The 17,314-nt window shown below is 44.9% G+C and overlaps 1 protein-coding gene across 3 annotated transcripts in view; it reads right to left on the bottom strand.

Moving 5' to 3' along the window:
- LOC141087507 (uncharacterized) overlaps positions 1-16,976 on the bottom strand; it is an 86,790-nt gene extending 69,814 nt beyond the window's left edge. For all 3 annotated transcript variants that reach the window (XM_073573050.1, XM_073573051.1, XM_073573052.1), the window contains exon 1: positions 16,690-16,976. In XM_073573050.1, coding sequence (XP_073429151.1) covers positions 16,690-16,707 — 18 coding nt within the window. In that variant the 5' untranslated portion in view covers positions 16,708-16,976. The remainder of the gene's footprint in view (positions 1-16,689) is intronic.
- Positions 16,977-17,314: the final 338 nt, after the last annotated feature.

Below are 17,314 nucleotides of genomic sequence, written 5' to 3'. Positions count from 1 at the left end.
TAGCAAATTGTCCGGTAGTTTGGACAGAAGTAGAGGGCCGGGCCGTCCGGTGTCTGGTGGACACGGGGTCACAAGTAACCACTATGCCCGCAGCGTACTTTCAACGAAACTTTCCAGAGGCAGCAAGGCCTCAGTGGGGACCCATGATTAGACTAGTAGCTGCTATCCAACTGCCGGTCCCGGTTGCCGGGGTAGTGTGGGTGCAGATGACGTTGTGCGGTAAACCCCAAGGCCGCAGAGGGGTGGTGCTGACTCAAGGAGAAGCTGATCAACGACACCCCGTCACCCTAGGCATGAATATTTTAAAAGAGTTTGGTAACCTGTTGCTTAATGATCCCACACAAAGGACACTGAAGCAGTGGGGTTCTCGCACAGCTCAGGGACAGGTATTCCAGCAGCTGGTGCGAGGTGCGCGGGTTCCTTCGGGACTGCCAGGAGGGTGAGGCTCTGGGTAAGGTCATTGTTTCAGCGGCACCCCTGCTTGTGCTGCCTCCTGGACAGACAGTGGTGGCCCTGCCAATTCAGGCCCCAATATCTTTGGAGGGCGTAGAGGTACAGGTGGAGCCGTGTCACTCAGAGCACTTACCTCCTGGCATACTGGTGGCTCGTTCCCTCGCTACGGTGCGAAAAGGAACCGTCCTGGTCCGCTGCGTTAACCTTGAAGACCGAGATACCATTCTGAAAGCCCGGACTGTACTGGCCAAACTAGTAAAGCCTTTAGAAGAAGTGCTGCCCGCTCCTGTGGTTCAATTACGAGTACACCCCGAGGATCCTTGGGAGGTAACAATACGAACCTTACAGGCCCACAAAGTCTCGACACAAGAGAAGGGCCGAAATATTTTGGAGCAGATGCGGGCCGAGCTTTCTAGACTAACTGAGGCCCAACTTTCACAAGTAAAAGCATTGCTGGGACAGTACCACAAAGTATTTGCTAGCCATGAGGATGACTTTGGGTGTACCACCGCCATCACTCATGAGATCCCCACAGCAGGAGCGGCCCCCATCCGAGAACGATATCGACAGACCCTGCCACAACTCTATCAAGAGGTGAAAACTTTGCTGGCTCAGATGCTGCAAAAAGGGGTGATACGGGAAAGTCAAAGCCCTTGGGCGGCCCCCATCGTGTTGGTCCAGAAGAAAGATGGTACACTACGATTCTGTGTGGATTATCGTAAATTGAATGCTTGCACTATTAAAGACTCATGCCCACTGCCCCGCATAGAAGAATCTCTGTCTGCATTGGGCAAAGCAACATATTTTTCGACCCTGGACTTGGCCAGTGGGTACTGGCAGGTGCCCATGTCAGAAGAGGACAGAGCTAAGACGGCGTTCATAATGCCCATGGGACTGTTTGAGTTTAATCGTATGCCATTCGGGCTGGCCAACGCCCCCGGGACCTTTCAGCGATTGATGGAGCGATGTTTAGGAGATCTCAATTTTGAGGCCACGTTGATCTACCTGGACGATATCATTGTCTATGCCGCCTCCTTCGATGACCACCTGAAGCGGTTGGGACAGATACTCAGCCGGCTGCAAAAGTACGGGTTGAAGGTGAAGCCTCAGAAATGCCACCTATTTCGCTCTCAGATTGAGTATCTGGGTCGTGCCGTTTCGGCAGAGGGTGTGAGACCATCCCGGGAGAAGGTTGCTGCTATCCAGGAATGGCCTACCCCCGAGACGGTGAAAGATGTGCGGGCTTTTCTGGGGTTAGCTGGACATTACCGTCGTTTCGTAAAGAATTTTGCACGTCGAGCTCGAGCCCTGCATGACCTGCTGAAGGGGGCTCCCGCTGGGGCCAATGGGCGAAAAATCCAGTGGCAACACCCTCAGGAAGAGGCCTTCCGAGATCTCAAGGCTGCACTCTCGGATGCCCCAGTGTTGGCTTATGCGGATTTTTCTCAGCCGTTCATCCTGCACACTGACGGGAGTCTTCATGGGCTAGGGGCTGTGTTGTCACAGGTTCAGGATGGCCGGGAGAGGGTGATCGCTTATGGAAGCCGTTCACTCCATGACTCCGAGCGTAACCCTGACAATTACAGCTCTTTTAAGCTCGAGCTCCTCGCAGTGGTGTGGGCTATGACGGAGAGATTCGCAGAGTACCTAGCGGGCTCCGAGGTGGTAGTGCGAACTGACAACAACCCACTGGCTCATTTGGAAAACGCCAAGTTGGGGGCTTTGGAGCAGCGATGGGTGGCCCGAATGGCGAAGTACATTTACAAGATTATTTACAAAAGAGGGGCCGAGAATGTTCATTCAGATGCTCTCTCCAGGATTCGACATACAACTCCCGGGCAGAATCGAGATGAAGAATTAGAAGGAGAGGAAATACCGTTCACTCTTACCGCTGCCGTGCTCACCAATGTTGATGCAAAAGTATCTTCTCCAGAGGCCCACAGGGGCATCCTGGAACAATCTCGGGATAAGTGGATACAACAGCAACAAGAAGATGAAGAAGTTGGACTTCTCCGGACATGGGTCGCCGCTGGTCAATTACCCACTGATACTCAACGACAAACTTTGTCCCAAGACCTGTCGCTGATGCTGCGACAATGGGAGAGACTGATTATCCGAAAGGGACTACTGTACCGTAAAATCACTTTGCAAACAACCTCAACGACTGTTTGGCAGGTGGTTACACCCGGAGCTCAACTACACGAGCTGGCTCAAGAGGCTCACGAAAAAGGGGCCCACTTTGGAGTCAAAAAGACTTTACAATGGTTACAACAGAAAGTTTATCACCCACGCTTGTCGGCTGTTGTGGAAGAAGTTTGCCGTACCTGCCGCTTATGTGAATTGGCCAAACCGCCTGCTCAGAGGGCCGCAACACAGACGATTGTGACTTCAGCGCCCTTTGAGCTCCTGACGGTGGATTATCTGCACATTGGTCCCGCATTCCAGGGATACGAACACTGCCTCGTCATGGTGGATCATTTCACCAAGATCGCTGTGGTCACCCCTACTCGAGACCAGACCGCGGAGTCAGCCGCCTCCGCAATTTGCAGAAACTTTATACAAGTGTACGGCTGTCCTCAACGTATACATTCCGACCAGGGAGCATGTTTTTTGGGGAAAGTTATGGAGGAACTACATCATCTTTATGGGATTGATAAATCCCGGACCACACCATATCACCCGCAAGGGAATGGGGCTTGTGAGCGATTTAATCGGACATTGATTCAAATGCTACGCACTCTGGAGAGTGACAAGAAAGCTCGTTGGCCTGAATATGTTTCTGAATTAGTATGGGTTTATAATAATCGGGTACATCGAGTTACGGGCTATACTCCTTATTTCCTGCTGTTCGGACGAGAGGGTAAAGGGATCACGGAGGTAGAGTTGGACCCCGAAGAGCCTCAGCCCTGGACCGGAGTGTCGTCTTGGGTCCGAAATCATCGCCACAGGCTGCAAACTCTTCACCGAATTGTACATACGAAACTTCAAGACTGGGAACACCCAGGGAAGAATATAACCTCCCCTCCCCATCTCCAAAACGGGGACCGTGTGCTTGTACTAGATCAACGCCCCCAGAATAAACTGGAGTCACGTTGGGAAGAGAGTCCTTATCGGGTACTACGCCGTATCCATCCAGAAGGACCTGTGTATGAAATATGGCCCGAGCAGGATGAAACACTGCCCACCCACATTGTGCATCGTAATATGTTATGCCCGTGTATTTCCACCGACCCGAAGCAACTGGAACCTGCCCCGAAGACATCCGAACCGGAGTCCATATGCTGGGACTCGGAAGATGAGGATTTCCCTCCAGTTCCCAAGGGCCCTCCACCCAATAATGAGCCAGTTGACACAATTAACCCACCAGCCTCATGCAGCCCACCGACGTCCACCACCCCAGAAGATTCCACCCCAGAAGATTCCACCCCAGTCGAACTTAGACGCTCCGAGCGGTCAACAGCCGGCAAACCCTCCGAACGGTATGAACAAGATCAGTTCGTATGGCAACGAATATTAACACCTTTACAGGCCAATCTTAATAGACTAACTCCCTCGCCCGAGGACTGGCGAGCTTACAGGGTGGGGGAATGTGGGGAGGAGGACCCCCATATAGTGTTTGGGCCGGAACCAAGGGGACCGCCATCAGAGTTATTGAAGGAAGCACAACAGGGGGATTACAAAGGGAGACATGCGACTGAGGTTGTCAGGGCAACAAGGGGTGGGGCTAGGGTAAAAGGAGCAGGGGACGCGCTGAAGTGGCAGTTGGGGAAGAGAGGGAGTGAAGGCAAGAGGCAGGGTGACTTGCAGGGGCACCGGGAGGAGCCTGCGAGGAGAAAGCAACCGATTGACCAACAGGAGAGACGTGAGAGACTGTGCCCAGAGACTGCTCCCCGCTCTCGTTCTGAGAGAATTATCCCCGCTAACCCCCGCCTTGAAGGGAGAGGAACTATACCTCCGGTTGTGGCCGTGAGTACTGGTAACCAGGCCTCAGAGACCTGGGCCCTTCCCCCCTGCCTTCCCCCATCACGCCTACCCGGCCATCATCGGCCTCAAGATACGCCACATTGTCACAGGCGGGATAAAAGGCTCGCTACCCTGGCTTAGGAAGAGACTCCTTGGTAAAGGACGGCTACAGGCCTTTCTGGGGAACTGCGTCATCACCGCGCGCCACCTCCATCATTTACTTCAGGTCCCGTTGAGCCCCAACGGCACTGCTTTCTTCAGGGCCTGTTGCGCCCCAGCGGCAGCGTTTTCTTCAGGGCCTGTTGCGCCCCAGCGGCAGCGTATCCTTCAGGGCCTGTTGTGCCCCAGCGGCAGCGTTACCTTCAGGGCCTGTTGCGCCCCAACGTCCCCGTTTCCTTCAGGGCCTGTTGCGCCCCAGCGGCAGTGTTTCCCTCAGGGCCTGTTGCGCCCCAGCGGCAGCGTTACCTTCAGGGCCTGTTGCGCCCCAACGTCCCAGTTTCCTTCAGGGCCTGTTGCGCCCCAACGTCCTCGTTTTCTTCAGGGCTTGTTGCGTCCCAATGGTATTATTTTCTTCAGGGCCTGTTGCGCCCCAGCGGCAGCGTATCCTTCAGGGCCTGTTGCGCCCCAGCGGCAGCGTTACCTTCAGGGCCTGTTGCGCCCCAACGTCCCCGTTTCCTTCAGGGCCTGTTGCGCCCCAGCGGCAGTGTTTCCCTCAGGGCCTGTTGCGCCCCAGCGGCAGCGTTACCTTCAGGGCCTGTTGCGCCCCAACGTCCCAGTTTCCTTCAGGGCCTGTTGCGCCCCAACGTCCTCGTTTTCTTCAGGGCTTGTTGCGTCCCAATGGTATTATTTTCTTCAGGGCCTGTTGCCCTCACCGACATCACTTTCCTCAGGACAGCCGCCTCAGCGACCTCAACGCGGCCACGCTACTGAACCCCGCAGTCCCTGAAAGGCTAAGTGAAACTATATTTGGTTAAGTTTGTTGAGTCCCTGCGTGGACTGTTGGTGTTGTTTCTTTATCCTTGTTTTGTTCAGCCTAGCCCATCGGCTAGAGTTATATAAACGTGATTTCGAAAACCACCATTCGTCTAGTGTCTCGTCACTGCATCCTGCGAACCTGTCCGACCCTACACTTGCTTGGATGTTAGTCGAGGTTCTTTATCCAACATCCACACAATCTTGCATTGAAATCTCTTGTCAATTTTTCTTTTCCGTCCACATCTAGGGAGGATAGCCACAGTGCCATGGGCTTTAAACTTCTTGATGACACTGCGCACGGTAGACACAGGAACATTCAGGTCTTTGGAGATGGACTTGTAGCCTTGAGATTGCTCATGCTTCCTCACAATTTGGTTTCTCAAGTCCTCAGACAGTTCTTTGGTCTTCTTTCTTTTCTCCATGCTCAATGTGGTACACACAAGGACACAGGACAGAGGTTGAGTCAACTTTAATCCATGTCAACTGGCTGCAAGTGTGATTTAATTATTGCCAACACCTGTTAGGTGCCACAGGTAAGTTACAGGTGCTGTTAATTACACAAATTAGAGAAGCATCACATGATTTTTCGAACAGTGCCAATACTTTTGTCCATCCTCTTTTTTATGTTTGGTGTGGAATTATATCCAATTTGGCTTTAGGACAATTCTTTTTGTGTTTTTTAATTTAAGACAAATTAAATGAAGATAATTATACCAAAGAATTTGTGTTTGCAATCATTTTCAGGAAGAAACTGAGTATTATCTGACATAATTGCAGGGGTGTCAATACTTTTGGCCACAACTGTACATGTATGTGTGCGCGGCTATATATACACTGCTGAAAAAAATAAAGGGAACCCTGGACACGCTTACTGAACAGACACATGGATGTTAGTGACCTTCATATCATTTCTAACTGTTGTTTAAAAAAATTTACTCAACAGCAGGAGAAATTGAATCACAATCAGTGTTGATTTCACATAAGTTTGACTGACTTGGAGTTACATTTTCATTTTTATGTGTTCCCTTTATTTTTTTTGAGCAGTATACAAATCTACTATATAATCATCTAATTCTGTCTGTCTGTTTGTAACGGAAATCCCGCGTCGCTGATTGGTCGTGAATTGGCGCAGAATTTGAACAACGCATGCCACCGCTACTGTCAGGAGATCTGCGGCACTAGCCGCTGATCTCCCGATGGTTGCCGCGGGTCATCTCCTGCCGCACGGATTTGCCGCAATCAGCGATATTGGCGCGGAATTTAATGGGGATCTGTCACCCCATTTTTGGCCCATCAGCTGCAGCCACCGCTATCAGGAGCTTATCTACAGCATTCTGTAATGCTGTAGAGATAACCCCCTGATGAAACCTGAAAGATAAGAAAAAAGAGTTAGATTATACTCACCCCGGCGTTCGGTCCGGTCTGATGGGTGTCGTTCTCCCATCCGGCGCCTCCCATCTTCATACGATGACGTCCTCCTCCTTGCTTCTCCCTCGGCTCCTGCGCATGCATACTTTATCAGCCCTGTTGAGGGCAGAGCAGAGTACTGCAGTGCGCAGGCGCCGGACTTCTCTGACCTTTCCCGGCGCCTGTGCATTGCAGTACTTTACTCTACAGGTCAGATAAAAGTACCCGTGCGCAGGAGCCAAGGAAGAAGCAAGGAGGAGGACATCATCGTATAAAGATGGGAGGCGCCGGACCGGACCGCGACACCCACCACACCCGCCCCCCGGTGAGTATAATCTAATGTGTTTTTCTTATTTTTCATGTTTCATCGGGGGCTTATCTACAGCATTACAGAATGGCTTGTACATTATTTTGATCAAAATTATGTTTACTAAATACCATTATTATTATTATTATTACCTTTATGCATTATTTGCAGTTTATTTTTTACTTTATATTTCAGGATATTTGTGCTTTTTGCTTTTTGTTTTCATGTTAGAGTAGGACTGGCAAGTGTAAGGAACTTTGACGCAGTTTGCCAGCTTCCGTATTAAGGCCTTAATATCAACCAATACCTTACATATATTGATATGTTTTTGTGCACTTTTTATATTTCTTTCAGGGTGCAGTTGGGCCCAAATGGTTCTGCAAACTTGTGGCCTCTGTTCACATGGGATGCATTCTAGTTGGCACTGGGCACCACACGGCCAATCCCAATTGTAGGCTGGCTGTTTCATTTGGTATTTATGCACCTGTGCAGCTGCCATTTTACTTGGTCCGCTGCACCCTGTATTAGTGCAGATGCATTTAGGCCTGTCTGGTTTGTACATAGAATATATACTGTATATACAGCTCTGGCAAAAATTAAGAGACCACCATATCAAAACCCTGTCATGGGCAGCCCATTCTCCAGACCTGAACCCCATTGAAAACCTCTGGAATGTAGTCAAGAGAATGATGGATAGATGCAAGCCATCAAACAAAGAACTGCTTAAATTTTTGCCCCAGAAGCAGTGTGAAAGACTGGTGGAAAGCATGCCAAGACGCATGAAAGCTGTTTTTAAAAATCATGGTTATTCCACAGAACTTTTCCTGAGTTAAAACATTAGGATTGTTGTTTCTAAATAATTATGAACTTGTTTTCTTAGCATTATTTGAGGTCTGAAAGCACTGTTTTTTTTTTCATTTTGACCATTTTTCTATGTCAGAAAAAAAATACAAAATTCATTACTTGGAAATTCGGAGACTTTTTTCTGGGTGTCTGTGTTTTCTTTCAATGTGATTATGGGGTTAGTAATGGGGGCATCTTATTGATGTCTCTCCATTACTAACCTTGGGGATTGATGTCACCTGACAATACAAAGGTGATATCAACCTCCGCCAACTATCACCCCACTTGCCACCGGGAAGGGTTATTGGGAAGAGTGAGATTAAGTGCCCGAACTGGCACATCTTAGAGATGCGCCTTTTCTGGGACTGCTGAGAGCTGAAGTTTTAGCCTGCAGGGGGTCCCTTCCTAGGCTATTAATATCAGCCCGCAGCTGTCTGCATAGCCTTTGCTGGTTAATAATTATAGGGGGACCCTACGTCATTTTTTTAGGGTCTCCCATTTTAATAGCCAGTAAAGGCTAATTCTACAGCTGTGAGCTGATATTAATAGCCTGGGAAGCTCCATGCGTATTACCCCCTAACCCAGGCTATAAAAATCGGCCCCAGCTGTCGGCTTTCCCTCTGTAGGATATGAAAATTATGCGGGAGCCCACGCCATTTTTTTCAGAAAAATAATCTTTTATTAATTAAATACATGTACAGTAAGCTGCACACACGGTACTAATTGTATATGTCACTGACATCTGTATAACTATCTATTCTATTTGTGTTTACTGTATGTAATCCATCTATTCTATCCTGTCGACTCCTGCTGTGATTTTACAGTACAAATATATATATGTCACTGACATCTCTAACGATCAACGTGTGGCTGGACACAGCACCTCCAGCAGGGCGAATTTATGGCACATGTGACCCTGGATACACCGCCTCCAGCCAGGCGAATTTAAATAATAATGGGACGTGCAGCCGGATACACCACTTCCAGCTGGCGAATTTAAGAAGTACACGTAAAACTGGATACCCCGCCTCCAGCTGGTGAATTTAAATAATAAGGGTAAACACCAGGGAACAATTACAGTGGTGGGCCCTGCACTAGGGAATGGGGACGTGGAGACCTCCTGCACTCCCCTGAGCCAGTGACCTTGCACTCCTCAACAGTCCCTATGCCGGTTCCGCACCAGGTGCCGATCGGGAACCTAGAAACCCTGACTCGCCCTGCATCTAGTCCCTCACTACAGGGATAAAGAAACACTTAGCTCTCTCTGTGCTAATGCTCCAGCACAGAGTCCAGCAACCGGATGGAGCCTTCCACCTGAATAGCTGCCACCAAGCTCTGACAGAGCAGCAAGGAAATCCCTTCTGTGACTCCTTCCACACCAATGTAAAGAACTCTCTCCAGCTCCTTCCTCTACCAAGGTTGGTTGCAAAAGAACAACTATCACCAACAATTAAACACACCTGAACTCTTTTATAGAGCGTCACACCTGTATTAATCATGTGCACTTTAACTAAAGTGAAATACCACTAACCACCACCGGGGTAACTTAGACCAAACGACACCACGTGTAATGACCCTATTGGCCACCGAGGGGAAAAACTCCCTTTGGCACACAGCCAAGGAAAAAAAAAATTCACTATATACATTAACTCTGTCAGATCAAACTCAGATCATGACAACATCTATGTATGTGTACATATCTATTCTATCTATTCTATTCTAACCTGTCACACTGTAATTTTAATGAACGCGGCACATGAATTGCCGACTTTTATTCTTTTACCGAATATTACCGACTTTTTCCGATTTTTAGAAAAATGCTCATGTTACCAATTACGAATCCGAATGTACCATATTTGTGCCGAATTTATGTTTGGCGATCGTTTTCCGAACATATTCACTCATCTCTAGTTGATACCTTTTAATGGCTGAGACGATGGTAACAAATTGCAGCTTTCGAGACTACTCACGTCTCTTCATCAGGCGTAGAATAACACAAAATCTGAAGAATCACATATTTATACACAACAGTGCACAAAAATAATGCAACAGATAAGACAAGTGACTTGAAGCAGTACTATCACTATGGGAGAGGGATAAACAGTTGTGACTGTAAATATTGGAACAGTTTATAGATAAGGAGTGTGAAAGTTTCATTGTCCTGTGATTGAGGTCTGGTCCATGGTTGTGATGCCCCCACAAGGTCTGAGGAGCAAATACCTTGGTTCATGTTTTACATAAACTAAGAAGAAGACTTGTACATGGAAACGTATGTAGTGACATCTGGCACCGCACGGCACTTTAGGTAAATAACTTGATACCCTTTATGTCTACCTCAGCTTGTGATATCATGTATGGCTTATATCTTACCTAGTATTTACTTTACAATATTATCTAACCTACTTTGTTTGCCATCCATTTGTCACATTATTGCTGCTATTTTTCATAACATCATTCATTTTTGACTCCATGTCTTTACCTGCATATAGTTGTATCTATTTGACATTTACCCTGTGGTGACATCTTATGGCTATCTTTGTTATTACCACTGTTATTAATCATTAATAAAATATCATTTTTTTCTCCATGTATTCGTATATTTTCTGGTCATCCACACCTCTTTCCTCTGTATGATTTCTAAACTTCATCATTCGTTATCCACAGAATAATAAAGACCTGTGTGATCATCTAATGATAGATCCACTGAGAAAATACAATGCAAGTTTCAATCCATTGATAAGTAGAAAGCTTGAAATCCAGAATGAATTGGTTTTTTTTCATGATACAATAAATGAGATTCAGCTGCGTTTGCGGAGGGCAAGTTATCCTCTTGATAATTGACAGGTCTAGGTTCCAAAACAGAGCAACATATTATGTTTTTTTTTAGGCTGGGGCTAGATGGTGACTTTGACCGCGACACAACAAAAGATCACTGTATACTACTGTGATATTGCAGAGTAATTCTAAGTGAATAGAGTTGGATTATAACCCGCAAGGTGCTGCGACCACAGCAGGCAATTTGCAACATGTCGGATTCTTTGTGTCTGAATTGCCATTCACGGCATTATGCTGCAACATAGCTGAAGCGTGCCGCAAACCTAGACGCAAAACTTGTGTTACAGATAAAGACGCCATGTAACCCCAACCTTATATTATGCTGCCAATGATCTGTAAAGCACCAAATTAGGTCACAAAGGTGTACAGTGCTCTCTCACTCCTTAAAGGGGTTGTTCACTACTTGGAACACTTCTTTTTAAATACCATATGTCCTAGTGAAAGACAAAAATAACATTCACCTCCATGAAAAGAAATCAGATGAGAAATTTAATCAGTGGTTCAAACTGTGTGACATTTCGGTCTTACATAGACCTTTTTCAAACATACAGTTAGGTCCATATATATTTGGACAAAGACAACATTTTTCTAATTTTGGTTCTAGACATTACCACAATGAATTTTAAACAAAACAATTCAGATGCAGTTGAAGTTCAGACTTTCAGCTTTCATTTGAGGGTGTCCACATTAAAATTGGATGAAGGGTTTAGGAGTTTCAGCTCCTTAACGTGTGCCACCCTGTTTTTAAAGGGACCGCAAGTAATTGGACAGATTAAATAATTGTAAATAAAATGATCATTTCTAGTACTTGGTTGAAAACCCTTTGTTGGCAATGACTGCCTGAAGTCTTGAACATCACCAGACGCTGTGTTTCCTTCTTTTTGATGCTCTGCCAGGCCTTCACTGCGGTGGTTTTCAGTTGCTGTTTGTTTGTGGGCCTTTCTGTCTGAAGTTTAGTCTTTAACAAGTGAAATGCATGCTCAATTTTGTTGAGATCAGGTGACTGACTTGGCCATTCAAGAATATTCCACTTCTTTGCTTTAATAAACTCCTGGGTTACTTTGGCTTTATGTTTTTGGTCATTGTCCATCTGTAGCATGAAACGACGAACAATCAGTTTGGCTGCAGTTGGCTGGATCTGAGCACACAGTATGACTCTGAACACCTCAGAATTCATTAGGCTGCTTCTGTCTTGTGTCACATCATCAATAAACACTAGTGAGCCAGTGCCACTGGCAGCCATGCATGCCCAAGCCATCACACTGCCTCCGCCATGTTTTACAGATGATGTGGTATGCTTTGGATCATGAGCTGTACCACGCCTTCGCCATACTTTTCTCTTTCCATCATTCTGGTAGAGGTTGATCTTGGTTTCATCTGTCCAAAGAATGTTCTTCCCGAACTGTGCTGGCTTTTTTAGATGTTTTTTATCAAAGTCCAGTCTAGCCTTTTGATTCTTGATGCTCATGAGTGGCTTGCACCGTGCAGTGAACCCTCTGTATTTACTTTCATGCAGTCTTCTCTTTATGGTAGATTTGGATATTGATGCACCTACCTCCTGGAGAGTGTTGTTCACTTGGTTGGCTGTTGTGAAGGGGTTTCTCTTCACCATGGAGATTATTCTGCGATCATCCACCACTGTTGTCTTCCGTGGGCGCCCAGGTCTTTTTGCAGTTCACCAGTGCTTTCTTTCTTTCTCAGGATGTACCAAACTGTAGATTTTGCCACTCCTAATGTTGTAGCAATTTCTCGGATGGGTTTTTTCTGTTTTTGCAGCTTTCACCGTGGGTGAGAGAGCAAAGTAGCGCAGTAAGGTAATGCGACTTCCATCGCTTGTGGTGCCTTGCCGGATTTTCTCTTTTTATGGATCTGGGTTGGGACCCTATTCGAGCATTGACTTATCCAGGAGTGCCATATTCCTGCTGACTCATATATTCGCCTCCGTCACCCGCGTCATTCCAGCAATGTCAGTGTCAGACCTCCCGGTGCTCACGTGACATTTTATGCTATGTGAGCCCTGCAGCCAATCAGAGGCTAGTGTTGGGATGCAGTTCTAACACTTCTTTGAGATGTCTGAGGTTCATCAGAAGGAAGTGTGAAGGACCGCTGATTGGATGCAGGGCTCATGTGGTAGAACAATGTCTTGTGAGAACTGGGAGACCTGATTGTGATGTCACTGGAATGACAATGGTGCTATTTTTATTTTACACTGGGGAATATAATATCTAAAAGGGTTTTTTGAGTAGTAGACAACGCCTTCAAGCTTTGGATAGTAGAAAGTTGACTCAAAGCATCGAGGAACCAATTAAAATAAAAGTAATAGTAAAAGTATTGAAGAGCGAAACCACAAATGAAATCAAAGTCAATAATGATACATAATTTCCCTTGTCATGTTTTAACCTACTTGGTATCGAGATGGAAAATCCAAAACACTTTGTGTTTTGAAAGTCTCCTCCTGGTATCCTCTCTGCGTGTATGTTAGCTGACTGATTCAATGCCGTAGGCACAGAAATCATTAATTCTACCTTGATGCATATCTATTAATTGTCCAGACATACTACGGCATCTTCCACAAAAGTGACATGATTTAGGGTGCTCTAGAATTCTAAACTTTCCTGTGCGACAAGTACAACCGAGATATGGAAGTTTACAATTGGCACAAAACCAAGGAACACAACATTACATGATACAATTACAGGGTTTTGTCCACTTTATATTTCTGGTACCAGATGTGTTGGGCATATGATTTTGCGGCACGTACTATTAAATAAGTAGCACATGTTCTTTTCTTCTCTCTTGTTGGTGCCGCCTTCCTGAGAGAAGGCCCATTCTCAAAAAAATATTCAGGATTGAGAGTCCTCAGTAGTTGATACCTTTTAAAAGCCAACTGAAAAGATGGTAACACATTGCAAGCTTTCGAGACTACGCAGGTCTCTTCATCAGGCTAGACTAATATAAAATCTGAAGAATCATATTTATACACAAGACAGCAGATAAATAACTCAATAGATAAGACAAGTGATGTGAAGCGGAATAGTCATTGTGGGAGAGGGATAAGCATAAATATTGGAGCACTTCATAGATAAGCAGTGTGAAGGTTTTATTGCCGGTCTGGTTCTTAATTGATGTAAAAAGACATAAATCCATGTGACACATTAATACCTGCACTGAATGTGTCGAAAGTTTTCATAAATTTGCACTCAGAGATTCTTCTCTCTCTCTAAAACTTGAAGTTACCTTTTTATACAAGTAATTTAATGTTCATCATGCTATGACCAGGGATACAAAAATGTTTTGTATTTTGTATTAGTCTAGCCTGATGAAGAGACCTGCGTAGTCTCGAAAGCTTGCAATTTGTTACCATCTTTTCAGTTAGCCATTAAAAGGTATCAACCACTGAGGACTCTCAATTCTAAATATTCTTCTATCTACTGGCTAGCACGGTACAAAGATATATATATCTTTCCTGTATCATTCTCAAAAAGGCAGTAGATGAGAAGCTCGTGACCACATACGTCCATTATCCACCAGTCTCCTCCAATTGCTTTCCCGTGTGCTGTGTTTTTTGATTGGAAGAGATTGATGGACAGGTCTGGTCACCCACTCCTCCACCAGCGGCCATGATATGGACAGATCTGTGCAGTCTGAGAGTTAGGAGTAGACCTTGAAATACTTCTAGTTAGTGCCATAAAATCATGTTTCCTGCACATTTGTTAAGAAAACGTCAATGTGGACAACCCCCATTACACGGTAGAACAAGCTGGGCACATTATATACGGCACTGGAATAACATAGCTATGAAAAATTGCAAATCGTATTCTTCTATGTCCACTATCCATTATAGGCTGTTTTGTCTTCTATGACCCCTTTGCTAAAATGACTTGTTATTGGGAATGACTTATTATTAAGAAACATTTTGGGTCCGATTCATCAAAGCTTTCAAAAGCCACATAATTTTGATTAAATTGGTGGCTACCTTAAAAGTACACGACTTTTAGCATTCTCACTCCATTATTGCCCAGCTTTGTCAAAGTGGGTGGGACGGGGGTGGGACGGGGGAAGCCACAAAATCATGACGGGTGCTTTTGCTACACCACAAATGTTACTGCAGCAGGGACGGGAGTATGATTTGTGGCAGGGTGCACACAGAGGTTCGCTTTTTCACAAATCAGCAGTGTCTGACTCCAGCTCATCTCCTCATCATGACCGGTGTGAACAACGTCATTTTTCATACTCACAACCAAACTGTAATAAATTCCTTTACACATTTAAGGAGACATTTATTTTCAAAATGGGATCACTTCTCAGAGATTTACACGTATGGAGAGACCTGTCAATCCAGGGCAGCAGGCGGGGAGAGGCCGCCAGGGCCTGTCCGACTAGTCTACAGCGCTGCTCAGTTCCCAGCAACTATTAAAGTATGTTTTTCTGTGATACGCCGCAACTTTTCAGAGTCAAACATACCTGGCTGAGTTCATACAACCGGTGCATAATACACGCTGCCTGTGGATCAGCCATGTGTCAGCTGTCAGGTGCCCTTTAAAGGGAAAATGTCAGTAGGTTTTTGCTACATCATGTGAGAGCAGCATAATGTAAAGACAGTGACCCTGAATCGGACGATGTGTCACTTAGTTTATTGGGTGTAGCGGTTCTGAGATCTTGAATCTTAGATCTAGCAATGCATCAGAGCTGAGAAAGCTGACCCCGCCCACACCACTTCTGATCCCGCCCACACTCAGTTCTTTATGTATATTGTTTATTCACAGTAAGCTACTTATCACAGGAAGGGGCGAAGTCAGACTTGCAAGAGCGTGCACCAGCCAGTCTAAGCAATGATAATGTCCTGTGTGATAAAACCTTCACTGTAAATAAACAACAGCACACAACCTGATAAGTGACACATCATTGAATTCTGCGTTTTAACCCCTACCTCATGGTGTGCTCATATTATATAGCAAAAACCTGCTGACAGATTCCCTTTAAGGAACTAAGGGGAAAATGTCACATGGTGTAAATAAACCATTCCAGCAAAAGCGATGCTGCAAAAGCCGAAAATCGCTTTTTGCCTTATGAGACCTGCTCAGCAATTTACAACCACATATAAATTATTGTCACACTTCGAGTAACAAAGTATAAGATAAAGGAAGGTTTTCCTATATTTCTTACAAATAAATTTCAAAATGTGAAATTTTGAATGAAAAAATTTGGTTGAAAAAAAATGTAATTCTTAATTTTCACAGCCCAATTATAATAAATTCCCCAAAACAGCTGTTGGGTCTCACTGCTCTCTGCAGCCTAAGAAACATTTTTAGGTCTAGCGTCCACAAAGGGGTTCTTTTGCAGGTGTCTATATGGAATCTAAAAAACATCTTAAAAAAGGAGGCCCTAAAATACTCCTTTAATAAAGGATATTTCTAAAAACTATTAAATCTTTTACATTTTACATCCACTTTGGTCTAATTCCTGTGAAAGAGCTAAACTCTTACCAAATGTTTTAACTATTTTTTAATGAGTCAATTTATTAAATTCCCTCAAAGCCACTTCAGAACTAAATTTGTCTCCAAATAGCTTTTTGGACATTTTGTTGAAAATTGTAAAAATTGCTGGTAAACTAATAAGCTCAATAAAGTCATCAATAAGACGCCAGACAAGTGATTATTAACTGATCACTGTGAATTACAAATTCTAATTTTATATTTTTTAATAATGTTTAATATTTTTAGCTCTATCTAATTTTTTCTTATATTTGTATGACCAAAACTTAGCACCATCATTAAATGCATGCAACACATTACAGTTAAAAAGCACAAGGTTGTTGTCCATCAGGACTGTATAATTTTGTGAAATAACATCTGAAGCATGAAGAGGTGGACGGATCTGTAGGAGACGGGAATAGCACAACGTACCTTGTTCTCACTGTTCATGCAGAGACCTTTTGAAGTTGGTTTTCGCCTGTTCTGTTTCACAATCGAGTTCCTCTTTTCTGCTCGTATTCCGTCTTTACATCTGTTTCAATGTGGCTTCTTTTTTTCTAAACAAATGTTGGTATTTCGCTGATTTCGCCCCTATATCTCCTGGTGGACGGAGTATTTGTATTGATCTCTTGTGCTGTTTTTTCCTTTATTCCACCTCTGTCACATGTCGTGGTGAGTTCTTTTAGTGTTCGTAGCAGGAAGTCCTGTGTGGAAATTAGTGACACCAGATCTCAGTCAGCTGAGACTTGTTTCGTCACTTGGGAAATTACCACTGCGCATCGAACTGTGGGAAGAAAATCGACATTTGTCCTTTTCACTTGCCTGAAAACTTTTTTTGAAAACTTTTTGACGTAGTAGAAAAAGCCACATTGTGCATATGGCGTCATGACTTGTGACATCGGGGACAGGACAAACTTTCTAGACTTCCGTTCTGTGAACAGGGGTTCAGAACGCAGCACCACAACTCTCAAGTTTAACAATAAAGCTTTTGGAATAATTAATGATGATAACCAGTCTTGCATTTAACATCCTTTTTTATGTTCTATATGTACAATTG

The sequence above is a fragment of the Dendrobates tinctorius genome, unplaced genomic scaffold, assembly GCF_039654945.1.
Source record: "Dendrobates tinctorius isolate UK_male_01 unplaced genomic scaffold, ASM3965494v1 ptg000034l, whole genome shotgun sequence".
NCBI lineage: Eukaryota > Metazoa > Chordata > Amphibia > Anura > Dendrobatidae > Dendrobates > Dendrobates tinctorius.
Note: the sequence above shows the minus strand (reverse complement) of the source record. Positions and strands in the feature narration are given on the sequence as shown.